Source organism: Solanum lycopersicum, chromosome 6 (assembly GCF_036512215.1).
Source record: "Solanum lycopersicum chromosome 6, SLM_r2.1".
NCBI classification, from domain to species: domain Eukaryota; kingdom Viridiplantae; phylum Streptophyta; class Magnoliopsida; order Solanales; family Solanaceae; genus Solanum; species Solanum lycopersicum.
The window spans coordinates 5187031-5210111 of record NC_090805.1 but is presented as its reverse complement, the minus strand read 5'-3'; the positions used below and the strand labels follow the sequence as shown (position 1 = coordinate 5210111).

General features: G+C 34.0%; 1 protein-coding gene across 1 annotated transcript; it reads left to right on the top strand.

Annotated features, from left to right (window-relative positions):
- Positions 1-493: 493 nt before the first annotated feature.
- Positions 494-18833, top strand: LOC138349080 (uncharacterized). The gene is made up of 6 exons (XM_069298919.1): positions 494-836; positions 15755-16043; positions 16976-17171; positions 17494-17727; positions 17816-18001; positions 18405-18833. The coding sequence occupies exons 1-6, from the start codon at positions 494-496 to the stop codon at positions 18831-18833; spliced, it is 1677 nt and encodes a 558-aa protein (XP_069155020.1).
- Positions 18834-23081: the final 4248 nt, after the last annotated feature.

Here is a 23081-nt window from a genome sequence, read left to right as displayed (position 1 = left end):
TACGAGGATGGTGCCACTATCAAGCCTATAATGTTACTTTAGTATTATGACATATGTTTCTTTATTTTTCATTTGCATACTAAACGTTGTATGACCTATATGTTATCTCGATTCATTGATATAAGGGCTAGGACAAATTGGATATGCTTTTATTAAATGGTTATTATATGAGACAACTACTTTGAGTCTATGGTATATTTTATATACTTATGTGCAATAAAAGTAGAAGAATAAGTCATCTTCCTATATGAATGGTCTATGTATACACGATATATATATACTATGTGTATGTAGAGGTCTATGTAAACTTCAGAGTAGATGTAATGAAAAGTTTTAAATTTTCCACTAAATTTGATCTATGAATGTAATGATTTAAGCTAAGAGGCTAGCCTTAGTCCTCAAAAAGGACGACGACGCCGGTTACGTCTAGGGGCTATTCTCAGATGTGACATCGACGTTGTGAAAGAAGAGTGTCTTACGACCATTCTCCACAATGACATCCATTGAAGTGTCCAATCTTAGTCGGATCTCAAGGAATTTGAAGTTGGGTAGATCCAATGATCAAAACAAACATAGGTTTAAGAAGAGGTCTCCAAATCAAAATGAGTCTAGTCCTCCTAAGGTCAAGCTAGAGAGTTGTATTAGTTCTTATGGTGTTAATCCTACTTGTTCTACTTGTGGGAAGAAGCACTTTGGGAAATGTCTGGACGGTACTCATGGTTGCTTTGGTTGTGATAAAGATGGTCATAAGGTGAGGTATTGTCCTACTATTGAGGTTAAAGGAAGAGAGGCTAAACAAGTTCCTCCAAATGCTTCAAATTTTGATGCACCAAAGAGTAATTATTTTTTTTCCATGCTAAGGCAAATTCGGATAAGGATGCCGCTATGTTATAATTTTCTCTCTTTAGTTGTGATGGGTTCCTTCTATGTGGGGACGTATGGTGAATAGTTTGGTTGTGATTGTTGTCTTTTCACTTCTATTCTATTAAAGCTTGAGAGTTAGAATTATATAGTAGCATGTTGCATATTGTTTAAGAGTCTAAATGAAAATGAAATTCACTGTTCTCCTTGCATTGTACACTTTCATGAGGTTATGTTTTAATGGTAAAATGTGCTATTATCTTTTGTCTCTCATATTTTCATGCCTTCATAATAAATTGCTGAAGAGTTGCAAAGGTGAACTAGTGAGAAGGCTTTACAGTGAAGTATTTGAATTTTTCGAATAATTACATTTTCATGAGAAGTTGGAATTTCGGTCAATAGAAATGTTGTATATGAGCATGATAATATGTGGAGTAGAAAGTTACTCCAATATGAAATGAAGAATGTGAGTCTTATTGCCTCATGAGTTATATATGTTGTTGGTACTTTCTTGTTGTGTTTTGGGTCTTTTGATTATGTGGAGTTAATGTTCCTCCTATCTATGTGTATTGTATAAGGTGTGGTATGGTTTTGATCTACTAGTGTTGATCCTTTATCTCTTGATTATGATTGAAGTGTTTTAGTGTTATTGAGAACGATTGTTTTCAAGTGGGGGAGAATGTAACACCCTAAAAATGAACTATGTGAAAATAGAGACATTTTGTGTCATGAGTTTTTAAGGTCTTTAAATGGTGAATTATAGTGTTAGAAGGCAGTGTGTTGAGTTTGGAGTTAAATGTCAAAGAACGTCAAAGATGTCGAAAGTTTTCCTTGGTGTGCTCTTGTGTTCTAGTGTTCCTTTGAATGTTTTATATGGTATTTGATGTTCAAATTGATAGGAGAGGTTCCTAACATCTAGATGAACATATTTAGGGTTGAAATGTCATGTCATACTCCGAAAGTCCATGACCGACTATAGAGCCTCACATGATGAACTAAACTTTAAAACACTATTTCTAAGCCTAAAATAATGTTTATAAACCATTTTGGAAGTTTAGGATCAAAACGACAAGAAACGTCCATGATGTTCGAAAACTAGCTAAATTGAACTACTTGACGTTGCTATGTTTGGTGAAGTTTTTGAAGGGTTAAATGAAGTATAAAACTTTTAAAAAGACCTTAAATATGTGTAATGTAGTATGGAGGGTCTAAAGGTTTGATAACGACTCCCCAAGGACCACCTGACGGGTCCTTGAGAAGGACCCCTACATGGGTAGGCAGGCTGCCAAAGAAGCCTGTGTGAAATCAAGAATCAAAGGCATGCTGCACGAAATTCAGCCTACATAAGGTCCACTTCGTCACTTTACTTTTCGAAAAAAATTAGGATCTAGCCTCGCAATGCGGAGCCACTCCCAAATTTGTTGAAATCATATTTTAAGCATTTTTACTTAAAAAAAAACCCATTTAAGCAAAGGGGTTTTTGGGTATTTTAGGGGGTGATTATACATAGCCTAAGGTCCAGTACCTAAACCATATTCCCAAAATAAACCCAAAAGCTCTCATCTCTCTCTACTTCCTCTCTCCCAAATTCCTGCATTGAAGAAGCAAGAAAGCTTGAAGAAGAAGACCAATTTCTCTAGGATTTAACTTCAATTTAGTTGATTAATCTTCATTAATGTATGATTTCTTTACTATTGAGAATCCTTTCCCCAAGAGTTCCTTTCAAAGTTGTTTCCTAAATTACCCAATTCCATGTAATTTTCCTATTCTACTGGGTTTTTTTTCTAAGCTTCAAATGAATGATAAATTGTGGATGCATATGACTAATTAAGTTTATATTGTTTGTTAATTTATGTTAATTGATGCAATTTCATATAGGTTATGTCCCTTTCCCATAATTCCCCAAATCTTGGATCTTGGTTATGATTGATGGGAATTGAAGAATATATTGATTATTAGATTGGTTTTATCTATTCTAATATATTTATGGATTAATTAGGGTATTGTGTTGGTTAGAGTTGATCTAATTCTTGAAGAATTCATGTTGACCCTTCTACCCTAACCCTATGTTATGAATTGAAGTTAAATGGGATAGTGATGATGCATTTTACCTAGTTCTTGTGTGAATTACTATCGATTGATGTTACTACATCTATTAATGGATGTAATTCGTAGGTTGATGGTAAGACCATGATGATGGATTTTGAAGGACATTTGTTAAGTCTTCATGATCCTAACCTTTACTTCAATTATCATGTCCTTTGATTCATGATGTAGTTCAATTGAAGTATGTCTTGTGAATGGCCTAAGTAGGTATTGATATGATATTGAATTGAAATGTCTCTACTATGTGATTGTGAGATTATGCTTAAGATTAAATGATATAAGGTTGGTTATGAAGTACCTATGTGCTTTATTATGACATGACGATGATGAAATGCTAATCGCACATATGAGGGTTGCCATGAAAGGATATTCTCATGAAATTCCTATTGAGATAATTAGTATGAATATACAAGGAATTGGACCATATGACCTCAAATAAGTTATCAATGATAAAGAAATACATTTCAAAAGGGACTCTACCTTAACACCGAGTGAACTTGTAAATGAGGGGTACCGCTTTCACAAGGAGGGAAGGTAGGGTTAACCATAGTCCTCACAAGGTGGATAGCCAAATATTCCAAAAAGGGGATAGAGTGATTTTTACATGATACCCCCCAAGCTCCATAAACTATGTTGCCACCATAGGAATACTAGCTAGTGGATCCACCTAGATGCTATGTTCATGTTTGGTACTAATTTGGCCGGTACACCACCTTCCATCGGTGTAAGTTTATACAACACCGATTCCACACTTAGATCTTTTGGTCAATGTCTTTTAAGGCAAGTATTCTCAAAGGTAAAATGAAGTAATGAAGTGAACACTAACTAGGGTGACTTAAGAGGTTTGACTTATCCTAGGTAGGGGTATTGGAGTCTACCTATGCCTTGCACTAGTTTGACTTTATGGAAGCCTTAGGAGGTTGTTCTTATGCTCTTATGATTATAAAAATTGAATGTTATGCATGTCACATCCCATAAGTACACCCTAGATGTGAAAGTATCCTTGCGATGTCACACGGAAAATGAGACTTCAAGAAGTCTCATCTAAGCGTCTCGTATCATTCATTGCATAATAAGCATAACTAAAATGAGTAAAAATTTCAAAACTTTCTTCACACACGAAGAAATCTTTCATAAACAATACGCAAGCGGAAGACTTTTATTTAAAACATTAGAACTATACAACATATCATTGAACCATCCAGACATTAGAGTTTACAATACTTTTTGGATTAATCCCATACAAGACATAAAATGAAGACTTAAGACATAAAAGAACATGTGTCGATTGTCCTCGAATCGATAAGGACTCACCAATACCTCATCTTCAACCCTTAGAAACATATACATCCTTCATGGCACATCAAGATTCCATTTTCCTACACTTAAGTCAAAAAGTAAAAGATGGGGTGAGCACATTAGATGTACTAAGTATGGAAGCCATGCAAAAATCATGAAAAAGGGACATTTAGTAAATAGCATGCTTTTCATAAATTGTGATTAGAACATCATATTTTAAGCATAAGAATAACATTTAACAACTTAGAAAACACATAAGAAATCATTTAGGCAGAAAGTCTTATTTTTAGCAAACATTACAGTGAAGTCACTTCATTGTACAATGAACTCAATCCACTGTTACAGTGAAGTTCCTTCACTTCACTTTAAACCCCCTTTAGCTTGTAATCTTCTCATTCAAAATTATCCTACGATTTACTTAAGTCACAGAAAGAGAGACCGCCCATACACCCTATCTATATGTGCCTAAACGACCCTCAATATTACTTATAATAACTTACATACACACTTAATAGACATTAATATTAGAACATGAGATTCTCCTACAAAGGTGACTCTAAGGTTTTCTTGAGTGTGTTGTGAAGCAACCGCCCATACATTCCCTTACACACACACACATAAGAGATCCTATAGACTCCTAAAATAAAATCAATCTCACTTAACACATAAGCATATAGGTGATATGACATTCTCTTTACAAAGACTATCAAGAGACTTACTGAAGTAAATCAAGAAGTGTAACAACCCTAAAAATGGATATACTATGTGATACTTAATGTGTCAAGAATGCCTATGATTAGACAAGGGTTAGCATGGATTTATGCGCGTTGAACAAGACTTTGGAACCCTTGCTACATCCAAGAAAAATAACTACCATGTAGGGCTCTCGAATGTGAAGATTTACTCGAAGGAGTCTTTATTGGACATAAAAAGAGGAAATCTTAGGTTTGGAGGGTCAAGGGGTAAAATGTTTTTTTTCAGGCTAAGGGTAATATTGTAATTATCCTAAATATATAAATAATTATTTAATTAATAAGGTGGAGGGGAAATTTGGGGAGAGATAGCCGAAATTGAGCTCTTGAAGTTAAGTCTTGCTTCACCCGGGTTCGAAGCTATGTGGAAGCAATGAATCAATGTGATTTTTATTTAAGCTATTGAAATAATATAAGTAATTAATGGTTATTATTCATTAGCTGAACTAAAATTAAAGAAAAATCAAAATTTTAATAATTAAGAAAACCTTATTTGACTAAGTCTTAAACTAGAATCTTAAGCCTAATAAAACTCGCACTCTCTCACATCTATGTCAACTCTCATGGTCAATCTGTCCCATTCTTTCGCATGATATTTCTCTGAAAAAATAAGATACAAAAGCAGAAAAATAAACCAAGTTTTAACACTTGAAAAACTCACACAAAATCACAAGAAAAGAAACATTAATCGCACACCAGGCTAAGGGAGGTTGTCATTAGAGTGGAGTTAAAATTGAGGAGGCTAAGACCTGTTCATGAGTGGAGTTTTTAAGCAGAAAATTAAAATTTTGAACTTCAAAATAAGGTATGGGTTTTCTTTTCTCTTAGTCCCTTTCCCAAGAGATCCCTTAAGGTTCGTATCAGTCATTCAAAAACTAGGATTGTTTCCCCTTTTGCATGCCCCTTTCACTAGATCCCAATGAATCATAGGTTGGGTATGATTGATGATCGATTTAGGTGTATGTGATGTTTTCATGATGAGAATGATTACGTTTGTATATTTGAAATCATATGAAATGCAACCATGTACTCGAAGTTTGTGCAAGTGTGTGTATGTGCAAAAATGCCACTATGAATGAGGTCAATCTAAGGCTTCAAGTTTAATATTGTTTTGGTTGTCATTTTATGTACATAAACCTATGTAAATCGTGATGTTCATAAAAATGGAAGTGGGGCTGATTTGAGCGCCAATAATTTAGCTAAACGAATCCATGAGACACACCGCAAAAAGTGTTAAACGATCCATGGATCTTCCCAAGTTTTCAAGTGGAAATATTGATGAAAGTAAGTCAAGAAAATGATTAAGCGTACAGCAAAAAAAATTAGTTTAGTTTAGGCTAAAATATAGAACGGAAATCTAGAAAGTTAAATTAATTTAAAGTGGTGAGGCCACAAGGATTCGAACCTGTGACCTCACCCATGTGGAACCTTAATTTCGCAAGAAAGAAAGAAATAGGGCTTGGGGGATTTGAAATGGGGTGTACAAGCGAGTAAGGAGAATGAAAAAACTTTAAATAAATAAAATGGGAGGCTTGGGAATCGAACCTACGACCTCAAGGTTGGAAAAGAGTAGGGAAAATTAAATTAAAAATAAAGTGAGGCTGTGGGGGATCGATCCCACAACCTCACTGCCAAACGCTAAGCTAAGCCAATTTTAATTGAAAATAAAATAAGAGTGCGGTGGGGGTTCGAACCCACAACTTCACAGCCCTAGCGAAATTAAAAATAAAATAAGGAGGCTGTGGGGGTTTGAACCCACAATCTCCCAATTTCAAGCGAAATAATGAACAAAGTAAAAAGAGGTTGTGGGGTTTGATCCCTCAACATCTTGGTCTAGGCGAATTAGACAATAAAATTTTTTAATGAAAAATAAAAAGGGGTTGTAAGGGTTCGATCCCACAACCCTTCGGGCAAATAAGAGGAAAACACAAGGAGAAAAATATAGATAGAATTTTGATGTTAGGGCTCTATCTAGGGTCCCAATGTCATGAAGACTAAAAATAAAGTCATGGAAAAAATATAAGTATTGTCCAATGGGTTCGAACTTGGGTTCCCTTGCCTAAATTTCCATATTGACACATAAATCATTCGTGAATTAAAATTTCAAGAATAATGCCACCTACTTAGATTGAAATCGAGATCTTGGCATACATACAATATACATAAGTCTTGTACTACATAATATTAGGAAGATATGAGTCACTCAACAAAATATGAATGAAGCCTCATGTTTATATGTATAGATCCATAAGTATAGGATACGATTAAAAATAAGTGAACCTAAGATGTATGCAATGAAATGATGAAACCCTAGAAGGGTTAAGTACGAGTGTAAGATACACTAAATGGCCAAGTGCATTGGAATATGATTAAATGAACAATCAAAGGATGAAATGAACAATGAAATGATGAAACCGTAGAAGGGTTAAGTAAGAGTGTGAAACACACTAAATGTCCAATTTAGTTGGCATATTATGTAATGAACATTCACGTGAAAAGGGGTGAGTAATTATGAAGAGAATATCTGTTGATGATAATGAATGTGGTGACAACATGATATGAGGTTAATGTCAAATATGAGAGCAATCTCAAATGAGCCTAAGTAAATGTTACTAAAACATACTCACCTATAAGAGGGTAAATTTAATGAAGAGACCAGTCTCTATGAACACTCTAATTAAAGTATTGATATTAACACACTTAAAACTAACGATGAGATGAGAAATCATCTATTGAGCTATGATGTCCTCATTCTAAAAGCCAACTTCCGTGACGTATGAGTTGAATGTAATGGAACTTTATACTGAGCAACAATAGACTAGCTATGAGCGGTGATGCCTTCTTACGGGAAGGGCGGAGGTTCATGTAACTCTCATGAGATGAGACTTTCCGGCATGCCGGGTATGGGTATCCTTATATATCCTAGTCTTCTAATCTATACTTCCAATATAGGGATCTGGCGGGGTTGAATTCCAATGTACGCTAGCATGTTTTGGGTCTCTTTGGCCGGTGATTCCACCTCTTTTCGGTATGGGGGAGACACTAGATTTTATGATTCTCACATGATCTATGTCTGTTAATGTTAAAGTTTCAAAAGAATAATGAACCCAAACTCAAGTTATGCACCTAATAAAATGAATGATACCAGAGGTGTTAGGATAGGATAATCAATAAGTGATCTAGACTAAAATAACAACACTAGGATATTCTTGGTCATTGCACAGCAAACCAGATGAAAGTCTTAAACTACATACTACGTATAGCTGGTGTCAAGACTAGCCTATGAACAAAATGAAATGAAGTACGTATGAATGAATGAAGCAGACTCTGTGTTTGCTAATGAAGACTCCCTAGTTGAGGTCCCAAATGTTAAGCCTCATTTTGGAAAGTCTTAATGTCAAGTCTATGATTCCAAGGTATAATGGCATATGAATGTGTGTTATAAAAGATTTTATGTGCTATATGTTATATGATATGTGCTATGTATAAGATGTTATATGCGGTGTGCAATATGATAAGTATGATGATGCATGTTACTCTCATGGCATGACTTTCCTAATCTAAATTTTGAAAGTTCAGTGACTTTCCTAATAAAATTTTGGAAATGTCACTAAATTTCCTAATCTCAAATGGGCAAGTCCATTGACTTGACTTTCCACAATCATGTTGTTCGGAAAGAGCTATCCTTTCTCATGCATGTTTATGGTGTGTGCTTGCATATACCCATATTTAGTACTAGTGTGTACTATTTCCATACAACTGTATATTTTTTGGTGGAGGCACAGGTGGACGCTAGAGCTTATAGGTGGACGTTGCAACTATCCGGACGTGGAGCTTTAATCCAGACTTGGTAGGCCCTCATGCTTTCGAGGCTATCTACTTTTATTATCTAGCTTATATGTATGTGTTAGCTAGTGGATCTTGTTCCCCTAGTGTTTCATTTCCCATTTCATTTAAAACATTGTATTGGTGCCGTTTTAGCTAAAATAGTTTTAATGCAATTATGAATTGTTTCTTTCATTTGATTATCTCTATATTAGATGGTTGATTTTTACCGCCTATGATGTTAAGTTCAAAATGTTTTTCATGAATTAAGAAAACAAAAAGTTCAAATTTTCCGCTAAAATTAACCTAGATGAAGTAAGAATGACGTATGTAAGCTTATCTGCAACCTCTGAGAGGTCAACGACGCCGGTCTAGTATAGGGTCTAGATTCCGGTTGTGACAAGAAAATAACGTCCATAGTGACCTCTTCAAGATTACCTAAATAATCCGTAAGATTACATAAGGCTTATATCATATCTAAATAATCAACCAACTTCCCTTACTAGAGTCATTCTTACGACTTGTCTAGGTAACATAAGAAATGACCATTCCTATGCCTCCTTCACACCTTAACTAGACAACCCTTAATTACTCTAGATAAGTACTACCTCATTTTAACATACTGCCTTAAGTTGATTCATTATATTCATTAGTTCATTAAGAGACATTCATAACAGAAGTACATTCAAGTAATGGTCTTATACAAAACCTAGGGATTCCAAATAACATCTTCAAAGACTATTGTGCAATGTCTAGATAGCATCCCATACCACCACCTAAACTTCATAGAACTTTTCAAATGCTATAAGGTATCCCACATGATAATAAGAGGCCTTAACCTACATAGACCATGTTAGCAACTCATGGAATCAAAAGTTCTAACCTACTCCAATGAGGGTGTTCTACTTGCCAAGGGTAGAATTAGGACACATCCTATGTAGGCACATGGTTAATGACTATGAAGGGTTTTTATGTACTCTAGTCTCATTCTCAAGTAGAGGTAGATTGTACTCTAGTCTCATCTCAAGTAGAGCTACTTCCTATAACATAATCACTCGGTTCTTTGTTCTCATAGAGTAATTCACATTAAGGTTCATATAAATGGGTCACATATCTTGTTCATGACCCAATTACATTCAACCAACCAAAGCAAGGTACACAAGGGCATATCTCACTATGGCGACAAGAAGCTCATCGCGACTTTCCTAAGGTATGATATGATTCTGTTCAAGCCAATCAACCTTAAGTTCATCACTTCTTACATCAAGGATACCATTACGGCTAACTACTTCAGGATTTATAACCTTACCAGTTGGTTCAAGGTTTCACATAAATGACCTATGTATCATCATGCAAGGTCTCACCTATATTCATTTATTCAAGTATAAGACCGTTATGGTTCCTAAGTCAACACATCGCATATTCACATAAGCATCAAGTAAGGGACACAAGTCAACCAAAACAAGACACCACATACTTCACCTTAATACATATTACTAGTCATTCTATAAGAACATAGGAATAACCATTATCGTCTTTAAGTCATCCTACACACTACAATATCATCAACAGCATAACTAATATAGACACATATAGCCATTTAGGAACAACCATACATCATCCCTAAGACTACACATAGAAGCACATAGTCATAGTTTACATGATTTCCTAACATATATAACCAGAAACACATTCTTTCATATTCCTTCACATATATATAGAAATACTCATATTTCACATCAAAAAACTGTACAAAGCATCATAGTATTTCAAGTAGTGCTGACAAGGCCATGATCATTATAATGCATAAAGTAACACCGACAAGGCCACATCAATTGCAAGTAAAACACATCACACTGCCACCATATGTGGCCCATAACAATTACAACATCATTGAAGTCTAATTAACATCAAAATAAAGAAATTAGGGCAGCATACCCCACTCGATCTTACTACTTCGATTTCAAGGCTAAATCATCTAATTTGATATTACAAGGACCTTACCCAAGGCCATAACCAACAACTCAATACAATTATATCGATAATCGATTAAAACTAGGTCAATTAATTACATACTTATCAATGTAATACAACCAAGATATCAATTGTATATAATTAATACATCATTAGAAAGCCCATAGAAAATTGCATTAGAAATCATAAACCTTAAGTCAATATCAATTCAATAAGCTTAGCATATAATAGATCTAGGAATATCCATTACTCAGTTAATCAAATTGGAATAGCATATACATCATACATACATAATCTACACATGCATCAAAAGCCCATAACAATCTACACATGAATTCATGAATATCCAAGCATAATAAATTCACCAATATTTTAGTGATATTTAGAAATTTTATTAGATCACGGGTTCATAAAGAATTTTATTGGAAAACATCAATTAAAATCCAATAACATCATATCTTAACATTTGGAAACAATTTATGAAAGAACCCAAGAATTAGAGTAGAAATTGGACTTTTTCATATTTTTGAAATATTTAAAATAATCTTTGAAATTGGATCTAAGGTGATAGCAGGCCTACCATACCTTATTTTAAGAATCCAATATAATTGAATAATAAACTCCATTGAATACTCATCGTCCTCCTATTTTTGAAAGACTTGGAGTGAAATCCCAACTTCACCCATAACATTACAGAAAGCTGGTAGAAAACTGCCTCACAGACGACTTGCCCATCGAAGGGGCGTCACCACCATGACGGGCCGTCACTGGACATCATCGGTGGTACAGTAGTCTTCCAAGGCTTCCCTCTTAACCTATTGACAAGTAATCCACGAACACACACTTCGACGGGGCATCAACAGGACCACGAGCCGTCGACTTTTTCGTCGTCTAGGGCCTGCCTGGGATTGTTTTGGCAACAGTTTTGGGTCCTTACTCAAGTACCCTTAGTTGGTCCTTGGGGATGTTTGACCGTACTTTTCCAACCCAAATACGATTGTCTATGAGTTTAGGCCCTACCACATGAGTTTCATAAAAAACTAACACGTAAAACTCGATGAAACATACATACACACAGAAGGTCGTTTCAAGGCAAACATTTCGAACATCATCGACGTTCTTGGACGTTTGACCTCCAAATATCACAAAACTTTATACAATAACTTTAAAAGTCATATAATACCATTTAAGAAAAATATAATCTCATGAATAACCCATAAACACATAAAACCACATATGAGGCACTTAGGTGACTTAGTCGTCGAACGTCTTGGTCGTCCCTTGACGTTTGATTTCCAATGCACCTAAACTCTTTGCTACTTCCTCTATATAACATTATAGACAACATTAAGACCTTACATTAGCATTAAAACTACGTTAGGATCTATCTTTACCTAAATCATTTCGGGGTCTTATATTCTCCCCCCCCTTGGACAACATTCGTCCTCGAACAACACGTGTCACTCTCCGAACACTTCCAAGAGTAAGGATTCAATTATAAACTGATAAAAATTACATATAACACATATTCAAGAAGAACACATCAATTTCACTAATTTAGAGAACTACAACATAACAAGAAACTAGAAAACATTCTATAAATCATCATGCTAGAAAATTCACATGCTTAATTCCAAATAGCAAAATCTCATTTTATATTCAATGTCATACTTATATAAATCAGTTGTGACCACATTACAACTATTTTAGACCAATGAATCAATTATCAAAATTTATAAAAAAAAAAAATCACAGTGAACTGGTAGTGTGCATTCCTTTTATTTGAGGTTTTTTTCCTTCAAAAATGCAATTTCTAGGTAATTCATGATATATACATGCTAATATTCAAGGTAATATCATATAAACATCTTTTACAACATAATCGTGGCTTCATTAAATACAAAATGCAAGATGTTAATGAAATTCAATTTCAACAAAACTTCAACCAAATATGCACATCATTAAGGAGAAAGTTAGGAACTTATCTTCCACAAAATGCTCCTTTACAACCAAGTTACCAAGAAATCTTTGGTTTAGGCTTGAATAAACATATTACGAAAGGTTAAGGTCACCTCACTTCCAAAAAGCATTGTCCTTCACCATACTCCCCTACTTAGGAGAAAACCACTCTAAGGTGAACAAGAAGGCATCCCCGCTCATAGCTAGTCTATTAGACATCAGTATAAAGTTCCATTACATTCGACTCATACGTCATAGAAGTTGGCTTCGAGGATGAGGACATCATAGCTCAGTAGATGATTTCTCATTTCATCATTAGTATTAGGTATATATTACTCTCAATACTTTCTTTTTAGTTTTCATAGAGACTTGTCTCTTCATTTGCTTTACAGTTTCATAGGTGAGTACGTTTTGGTAACATTTACTTAGGCTCATTTAAGATTGCTCTCATATTTTACATTAGACTTTTATGATGTTGTCACCACATTCATTAACATTAGCACATTTGCTCTTCATAGTTACTTACCCCTTATTACGTGATTGTTCATTTCATCATATGCCAATGACCTTGGCCATTTAGTTTGTTTCACACTCTTACTTAACCCTTCTAGGGATTCATCATTTTATTGTTCATTTCATCATTTCAATACATACATCTTAGGTTCGATTACTTCATAGTTCATTTATCTAATTCATATCTTCCTAAGATTCTGTGATACAAGACTTCTGCATCTTGTATGTGTGCCAAGATCTCAGTTTCAATCTATTTAGGCAACATTACTCTTGAACATTTATTTACATATGACTTATGAATCAATACAGAATTTTGGCAAGGGAACCCGATTTCAACTCCCTTAGACAACACTTATTTTTCATTTTTTTTGGTTCACACGGCTTTGGGACCCGAGATCGAGCCCCAACGCTTTCATTTTTTTCTTTCGTATTTTTCTTTCTTTCTCATTTGCAAGTCTTTGGACAAAGAGGTTGTGGGATCAAACTCCCACAACTCATTTCTTTAATTTTTTTTTCTTGAAATTTTTCGAGTTGGTCTTGAGGGTGTGGGATCAAATCCCTACAACATCACTTTATTTTTCTTTTAAATTTTCTTAGTTTAATTGAGGGGTGGTGGTTTTGAATCCCACTCCTCTCATTCCTTATTTTCATAATTCCATTTTCCAGAAAATATCATGGTTCGGATCCCCACACCACATAAGTTTTAACTCACTTATTTTCTTGGCTTTTAACATGGTGATGTCATGAGTTCAATCCTCCATGACCTCACTTGTTTTAAGTCAATTTTCGTAACATTTTTAACTACTTCAATGAAAACGAAATTCATCAACCTGTAGCTGGAAATTTTGTAGTTTTTCAGTATCCTTTTCATCACCACGTTAGTTATTAGGGAAATTTCATAGTTGATTTAGAACTTTTTACGTGCAGTCTCATGGATTTTTTTAGCCAAGAGATTCTCACTAAATTTAGCCACATTACACTTCATATGAACATCACGATTTACATAAGTTTGTGCACGAAAGAATACAACCATAACATTACATTTTATAGCCTTAAACCCGAGAGCACATAGTCACAATTCACATTGTACACACGTACACATAGTTTCGGATCACATAGGTTATTATTCATATGATTTCATACACACATTCATGAACATATTCATCACGAAAACAGAACACACAACTAATATCTACTAGCAAACATACCCAACCTACGAATCATTTGGAGCTAGTGACATGGACGTGCAACGGGGAACAACTCTAGTTTTCAGATTTGAATATTCTGAACCTTAAGGAGTCTCTTGGGAAAGGGACCAACAGAAAAGAGAACTCATACCTTTTGACGTTCAAACCTTGACAACAGAGAAAACCTCAACCGTAATTCGACGGACAACCCTCTCTTTTCCTAACATGTTTGATTAGCTGTTTGTTGTTTTCTTTCATTGTGAGTTCTTCAAGTGTGAAGAATTTTGGTCAATTTTTCTATTCTTGAAGTTATTTTGGCAGAGAAAACGTGAATGAGATAAGAGAGAATGATTGTGAAGTGAGATAGACGTGAGAGAGTGAAACGTGAAAGTAGTTTAGGCTTTGTTAAGGACTTAGCGAAACTAGGACTCTCCTTAACTTTAAAAAAAATGGATTTGTCCTTTTTCCTAAATCTGGTAATAATTATTTATTTAGTAAATTATAGAAATTTAATTAAAACAATTTAAATCATTGCTTTCACCTAGGTTCGAACCCAGGTGGAGCAAGACTTCACTCAAATGCCAATTTTTTGCCCTCTCTCCCCAAAATGCTCCTCAACCTTATTAATTAATCAAATAATTACATATTTAGGGTTAGTACGATACTAACCTTAGCCTGGAAAAAGACCATTTTACCCTAGATCCTCCAAACTTAAGATTTCCCCTTTTTAAGTTTGATAAAGACTCATCTGAGTAAATCTTCATATTCGGGGACCCTACATGGCTGGACTAAAACTTTCCTAGTTCAAATAACTCCCCAAGTTAGTTGGATTGGCTGTCACAAGGGTTCATAGGTCTTGTTCTATGCGCATCAACCCGTGTGAACCCGGTCTAATTGTACGCATTCTAAACACATTAAACATTACATAACATATCAATTATTAGGGTTGTTGTAGACATTCACGTTAACGTTGACGTTCAAGTTGACATTCACGGTGATTTTGACATTCACGTTGACGTTAACACTGACTTTTGCATCACATTGATGTTCACGTGAACATTTAAGTTCAAGTTGATGTTAACATTGACGTTTATGTTCACATTCATGTTGATGTTTATGTTTACATTCATGTTCACGTTTACATTGATATTGACATTAATCCATATGCTTAAATTGACATTCAAGCTGACATTTATGTTGACATTGGCATTCAAATTCACGTTCACATTGACGTTCAAGTTGAAGTTCACTTTCACGTTCACTTTAACCATCATGTAGAATTTGAAGTTGATGTTTACATGGAAATTGACGTTCACATTGACATTAATATTAATATTCTAGTTAATATACACATTGATATTAATGTTTATGTTGATGTTCATGTTCACATTGACATTCACGTTCACAGTTTTGTATACGTTCATATTGATGTTGACATTGACGTTTATGTTGATCTTGACGTTCATGTTAGGGCTTACATTGACATTAACATTGACTTTCAAATTAATGTTGACTTTCACGTTGATATTGACATTCAAACTGATGTTTCCGTTGAGATTCAAACTATGTTTAGATTGATGTTCCTATTCATGCTAATATTTCATGTCGACATTGATGTTCACATTCACATTAATATTTCACGCTAGTATTGACGTTGACGTTCACTATCACGTTGATGTTCACATTCACGTTGACGGTCACGTTCACATTAATTTTTAAGTTGATGTTCAAATTCATGCTTATGTTGACATTTACGTTGATGTTCATATTAACGTTCATGTTGATGTTGATTTGTACGTTAACATTTACGTTAACAATAAAGATCACGTTCAAGCTGACGTTGACAAAAATAATCACGTTCAAATTGACATTAATGCTAACATAAACATTGACGTTCATATTTAAGTTGACATGCACATTGATGTTCACGTTTATGTTGACGCTTGATGCTCACGTTGATGTTCACATTCACGTTTACATTAACATTGACAATCACGTTCATGTTTGCATTCAATTCATGTTTATGTTGATATTCACATTGACATTAACATTAACATTTATGTTGAGGTGCACGTTGAAGTTCACGTTCATATTATTGTTGACATTGATGTTGACATTGACATTCACGCTGATGTTTACATTGGCGTTTAAGTTGACGTTGACAGTCACCTTCACATTCACTTTCACGTTTACATTCTATTTTATGTTAACGTTGACGTTTATGTTGACATTAACATTGACATTGACGTTGAAATTCACGTTCACGTTCATATTCACATTGACATTAATGTGCATGTTAATGTTTACATTACATACATGTTGACACTGACGTTCATGTTGACGTTCACATTCACGTTTATGACAAGATTGACGTTCACGTGGACGTTCATATTCATATTTACATACACATTGACATTTATGTTGACATTGACGTTGACGTTCATGTTCATGTTGACATTGATATTAACATTCACACTGATGTTTATGTTGATGTTCAAGTTCAATTTATGTTGACGTTAACGTTCACGTTGATGATGAAATTGATGTTTCCATTCACTTTAATTCTAACCTTCATGTTGATGTTCACATTGACTTAGATGTTTATGTTGACATTGACATTGACATTGATATTGACGTTTACTTTAACCTTGGCATTCATGTTCAAATTGATGTTGACGTTCACATTCACGTTCATGTACGTTCATATTTACGTTGATTTTCATGTTGATATTGATGTTGATGTTTATGTTAATGTTTATACTGACGTTCACATTGACTTTTATGTTGACATCAATGTTAACATTTTTGTTCACGTTGACATTGCCTTTCATGTTCACGTTGACGCTTACATTGATGTTAATGTTGATGTTGAAGTTTTCTTTTACGTCTATATTGAAGTTGAAATTAACATTGACATTTACATAAATTTTCAAGTTGTTATTCACATTCATGTTGACGTTCGAATTGACATTTACATTGACATTCATATTGAAATTTACGTTCATGTTCACGTTTAGGTTTACATTGTCATTGACATTCATGTTCATGTTTACATTAACGTTCACATTAACATTGACATTCACGTTCACGTTTATGCTAATATTTATTTATACATTCAAGCTGACATTGTCATTCACGTTCGCATTGACGTTAAAGATGGCGTTTGTGTTAACCTTGACGTTAACATTGACTTTGATATTGACGTTGAGGCTCACGTTGGCATTGACATTAACATTCACATTGACGTTCACGTTAACATTCACATTTACATTAACGTTGACGATCATATTCAAGTTGACTTTGACGTACATTGACGTTCACATTTTCGTTGACGTTTAGATTAAAGTTTATTTTAACGTTTACGTTCACGTTGACATTCATGCTCATGTTTACATTGAAGTTAACGTTCATGTTTATGTTTATCTTCACGTTTACATTCACATTCACATTCACATTTACATTGACATTTACATTGACATTTACATTGACATTGACATTCATGTTCATGTTGATATTCACGTTCAGGTTGACGGTCACATTCACGTCCACATTGGCGTTTAGATTAACATTGACATGTATGTTCACATTTACGTTGGAAATAACGATCATGTTCAAGTTGAGGTTGACGTTGACGTACATATTGTCTTTCATAATTACATTAACGTTCACATAGACGTTCACATTGAAGTTGATGCTCAAGGTAATAGTCACATTGATGTTTACATTCACATTGACGTTAAAATTGACATTCACTTGGATGTTCTGTTCATGTTAACAATCACATTGATGTATACATTGATGATCACATGGACACTTACGTTGACATATTCACATTCATGTTGATGTTGACGTTGATATTCACACTAATGTTTATGGTGACCTTCAAGTGGACGTCTACGTTGATATTGATGTTCATATTCACATTCAGATTCACGTTGACGTTAGAGTTGAAACTCACGTTAACCTTCATGTTGACGTTCACATTGGAGTTAACTTTGATGTTGACATTAACATTTACGTTGAAGTTGACATTGACTTTCTCATTGACATTGACGTTAAGTTTCATGTTGATATTTACATTCATGTTGATGGTTGCATTCACGTCCACATTGGCATGCCTATTGACATTGACATTTACTTTTATATTTACGTTGACAATAACGATCACGTTCAAAATGAGGTTTATGTTGACGTAAATATTTACATTCACATTTACATTAACATTCCCATTGATGTTGACGTTCTAGTGAATGTTCATATTGACGTTCTAGTGAATGTTCATATTGACGTTCACATTCAGGTTGATGTTAAAATTGATGTTCACGGAGACATTCCATTCATGTTAAAGCCACATTGATATTTACATTAATGATCATATTGACGCTTATGTTGACATTCATGTTCATGTTAATGTTGATGTTGATATTCACAATGATTTTTATATTGACCTTCATGTGGACGTCTATGTTGACATTAACGTTCACATTCACATTTATGTTCATGTTGATGTTCATGTTGACATTTATGTTAACAATCACGTTGAAGTTCACATTAACATTGAAGTTGATATTGACATTAACGTTCACATTGATATTGACATTGACGTTCTAATTAACGTTCATGTTAACATTGACATACGTACACATTGACGTTTACGTTTACATTGATGTTCCTCTTCATGTTCACATTTATGTTAACGTTCATGTTAATGTGGACGTTGACATTGACGTTGATTTTTATGTTGACATTGACATTGGCATTCACGTTGATGTTTATGTTGACATTTAAGTTGATGTTGATGTTGATGTTGACGTAATGTTTACACTTATGTGGATGTTGACATTCACATTCACAATTACCTTTACATTGACATTGACATTCACGTTCACATTCACGTTCACATTTACAATGACGTTCATATTATGTTCACGTTGTGTTCACGTTGACGTTTACATTGATGTTCATGTTGACGTTCATATTTATGTTCACATTTAGGTTTACAATGACGATCACATTCAAGTTGACGTTGACGCACACGCTCATGCTCACGTTTATATTAACATTCACATTGGCATTGACATTAACATTGATATTCACATTCACGTTGACGTTAATACTTATATTCACGTTTACTTTCACATTGACGTTCACGTGCATGTTCAAGTTCAAGTTGACTTTCACAGTGATGTTTATGTCGACAGTCATGTTGATGTTCACGTTCACTTTTACATTGACATTGATGTTCACCCATATGTTTACGTTGACGTTCAAGTTAACATTTATGTTGACATTGACTTTCAAGTTCACATTCATGTTGACGTCTTAGTTGAAGGTTACTTTCCTGTTCACTTTAACCTTCACGTAGACGTTGAAGTTAATGTTGATGTGGACATTGATGTTCACATTGATGTTAACGATAATGTTCAAGTTAACGTACAGATTGACGTTCATGCTTATGTTGATGTTGATGTTCATGTTGACGTTCACATTCATATTTTTATTGACGTTCATGTTGATGTTGACGTTAACGTTCACGTTTATGTTAACATTCATATAAGTTTTTACATTGATATGACCATTGACTTTCACATTGATATTGATGTTGACAATAATGTTCACACTGATGTTTTAGTTGACATTCAAACTGTTGTTTATGTTAATATTGATGTTGTTGTTGACGTTCACGTTGATATTGATATTTCTATTGATGTTTACGTTAACATTGATGTTGATCTTTACGTTCACATTCACGTTAACATTGACACTGATGTTGGCGTTCATGTTGACTATTATATTGACATTTACATTTATGTTGATACTGACATTTACGTTTACACTTATGTGGACATTGATATTTACATTAACGTTGATGTCACATTGATGTTGATGTCACATTGATGTTTACATTGAGGGTATTGTTGACGTTGACATTCACATTTACATTCAAGTTGACGTTCACATTTACATTGACGTTCATGTTCACGATGACGTTTACATTAATGTTCACGTTGATGTTCACATTGACCTTGACATTTATACTAACATTGATGTTAACATTGATGTTGATGTTCATTCTAATATTTACATTAATAGTCAAGCAGATGTTTACATTTATATTCACGTTCACATTAAAATTCAAGATTTCGTTACCTTCATGTTCTCATTCACGATCATGTTGAAGTTCACATTCACATTAATGTTCAAGTTGACGTTCATATTGAAGTTAATTTTCATATTGATGTTCACTTTGACATTTACATTGATGTTCACGTTAACTTTAACGTTAACATTCACTTTTACATTTACATTGATAATCACGTTGAAGTTGACTTTTATGTTAACATAAGCATTGATGTTCACATTTATATTGAAGTTCATGTTGACGTTGACGTTCATGTTCACATTGACGTTGACATTTATATTTATGTTCATGTTGAAGTTAACATTCACTTATACATCGAGATTCACTTTGACGTTTACATTCACGTTCATGTTGAGGTTCATGTTCACATTGATGATCACATTCACCTTCACATTGGAGTTCATGTTGACGTTCACATTGACGTTCAAGTTGAGGTGCACATTGCTATTTACATTGACATTCACGTTTACATTAACATTTACGTTAACAATAACGGTCATGATCATGTTGACATTTACATTGACGTTCACATTTAGTTTGACTTTCAAGTTAACATTCATGTTTATCTTTACATTCGTGTTACATTAACATTTACGTTCACATTCATTTTGGCGTTCACATTGACATTTACATTGACCTTCATGTTCATATTAATGTTAGTGTTTACATTGACATTTACGTTGATGTTGTCGTTCATGTTGACGAAGACTTTGATATGGACATTGACATTCACACAGATTTTTATATTGACGTTCAAGTTTTCATTTACGTTAATGTTCACATTAACGTTTAGATTGATGTTCACATTGACGTTGATGTTGATGTTCACGTTCACATTCGCATTCGTGTTCATGTTGATGTTGATGTTGACTTTCACACTGATGTTCATGTTGACCTTCAAGTGGACGTTTACGTTGATGTTGACGTTCACATTCACATTCGTGTTCATGTTGACCTTTAAGTTGACGTTCACGTCAAGCTTCATATTGATGTTCACATTAACGTTGATGTTGTTGTAAATGTTCATGTTTACATTCACACTGATGTTCTCATTGATGTTCATGTTAACGTTGACATTGTATACACATTGACGTTCACATTTATTTTGACGTTCACGTTCATTTAATATTAATGTTTATGTTGACATTAACTTTGATGTTTATATTTAAATTGATATTGGTTTTCACATTGCGTTTATGTGATGTTGATGTTGATCTTTACGTATACGTTTGCACTTATGTTGGAGTTCACGTTCACGTTCAAAATGACATTTAAATTAAAGTTCAAATTAACGTTCACATTCACGTTCACATTTATGTTTATATTCACTTTAACATTTACATTGATGTTCACATTCACGTTAATGTTCACATTCACATTGACGTTCACGCATATGCTTACGTTGACGTTCAAGCTAACATCTACTTTGATATTGACGTTCAAGTTCATGTTCACATTGACATTCAAGTTAATATTCACTGTCACGTTCACTTTAACCTTCACATAGACGTTGATGTGGACATTGACGTTTACATTTACATTAACCAGATATTCAAGGTAACATACACATAATTGTTCATGTTTACGTTAACGTTCATGTTCACATTGACATTCAAGTTTTGAACATGAACATTCAGGTTCACATTTTCATTGGCGTTCATGTTGATGTTGACATTGATGTTCACATTGAAGTTGACGTTCATGTTAGTGTTTACGTTGTCGTTAACATTGACTTTCACATTGAGTTTGACTTTCACGTTGATGTAAATGTTCATGGTGATTTTTTAGTTGACGTTTTAACTAACATTTACATTGAAGTTGACGTTGATGTTGTCATTTTTGTTGACATTTACAGTTACACTTTTATGGATATTGATGTTTATGTTAATGTTGACATTCACATTGACGTTGATGTTAACGTTGGATTTCACGTTTATGTTCATATTGACATTCATATTAACGGTAACATTTATGTTCACGTTCACATTGACATTTACGTTGACGTGCACATTGATGTTCACATTAACGTTAACGTTCATATTGACGTTGACGTTCACGCAGATGTTTACATTGAAGTTCAAGCTAACGTTTACGTTCATGTTAACATTTAAGTTGACGTTCATGTTTTGGTTCACGTTCATATTGAAGTTCACATTCACATTAACGTTAAAGTTTATGTTCACATTGACGTTGACGTTCACGTTGACATTGACATTGGTGTTCACATTGACGTTCATGTTAATGTTCACTTTTTTGTTAATATTGATGATTACGTTCAAGTTGACGTTAATGTTAACTTACACATTGATATACATATTTATGTTGACGTTTACATTGAAGTTATCGTTTACATTGATGTTGACGTTGACATCAACTTTGACGTGGATATATACGTTTACGTTCATGTTGATGTTCATGTTGACGTTGATGTTTATGTTTAAATTGATATTGGCGGTCATGTTG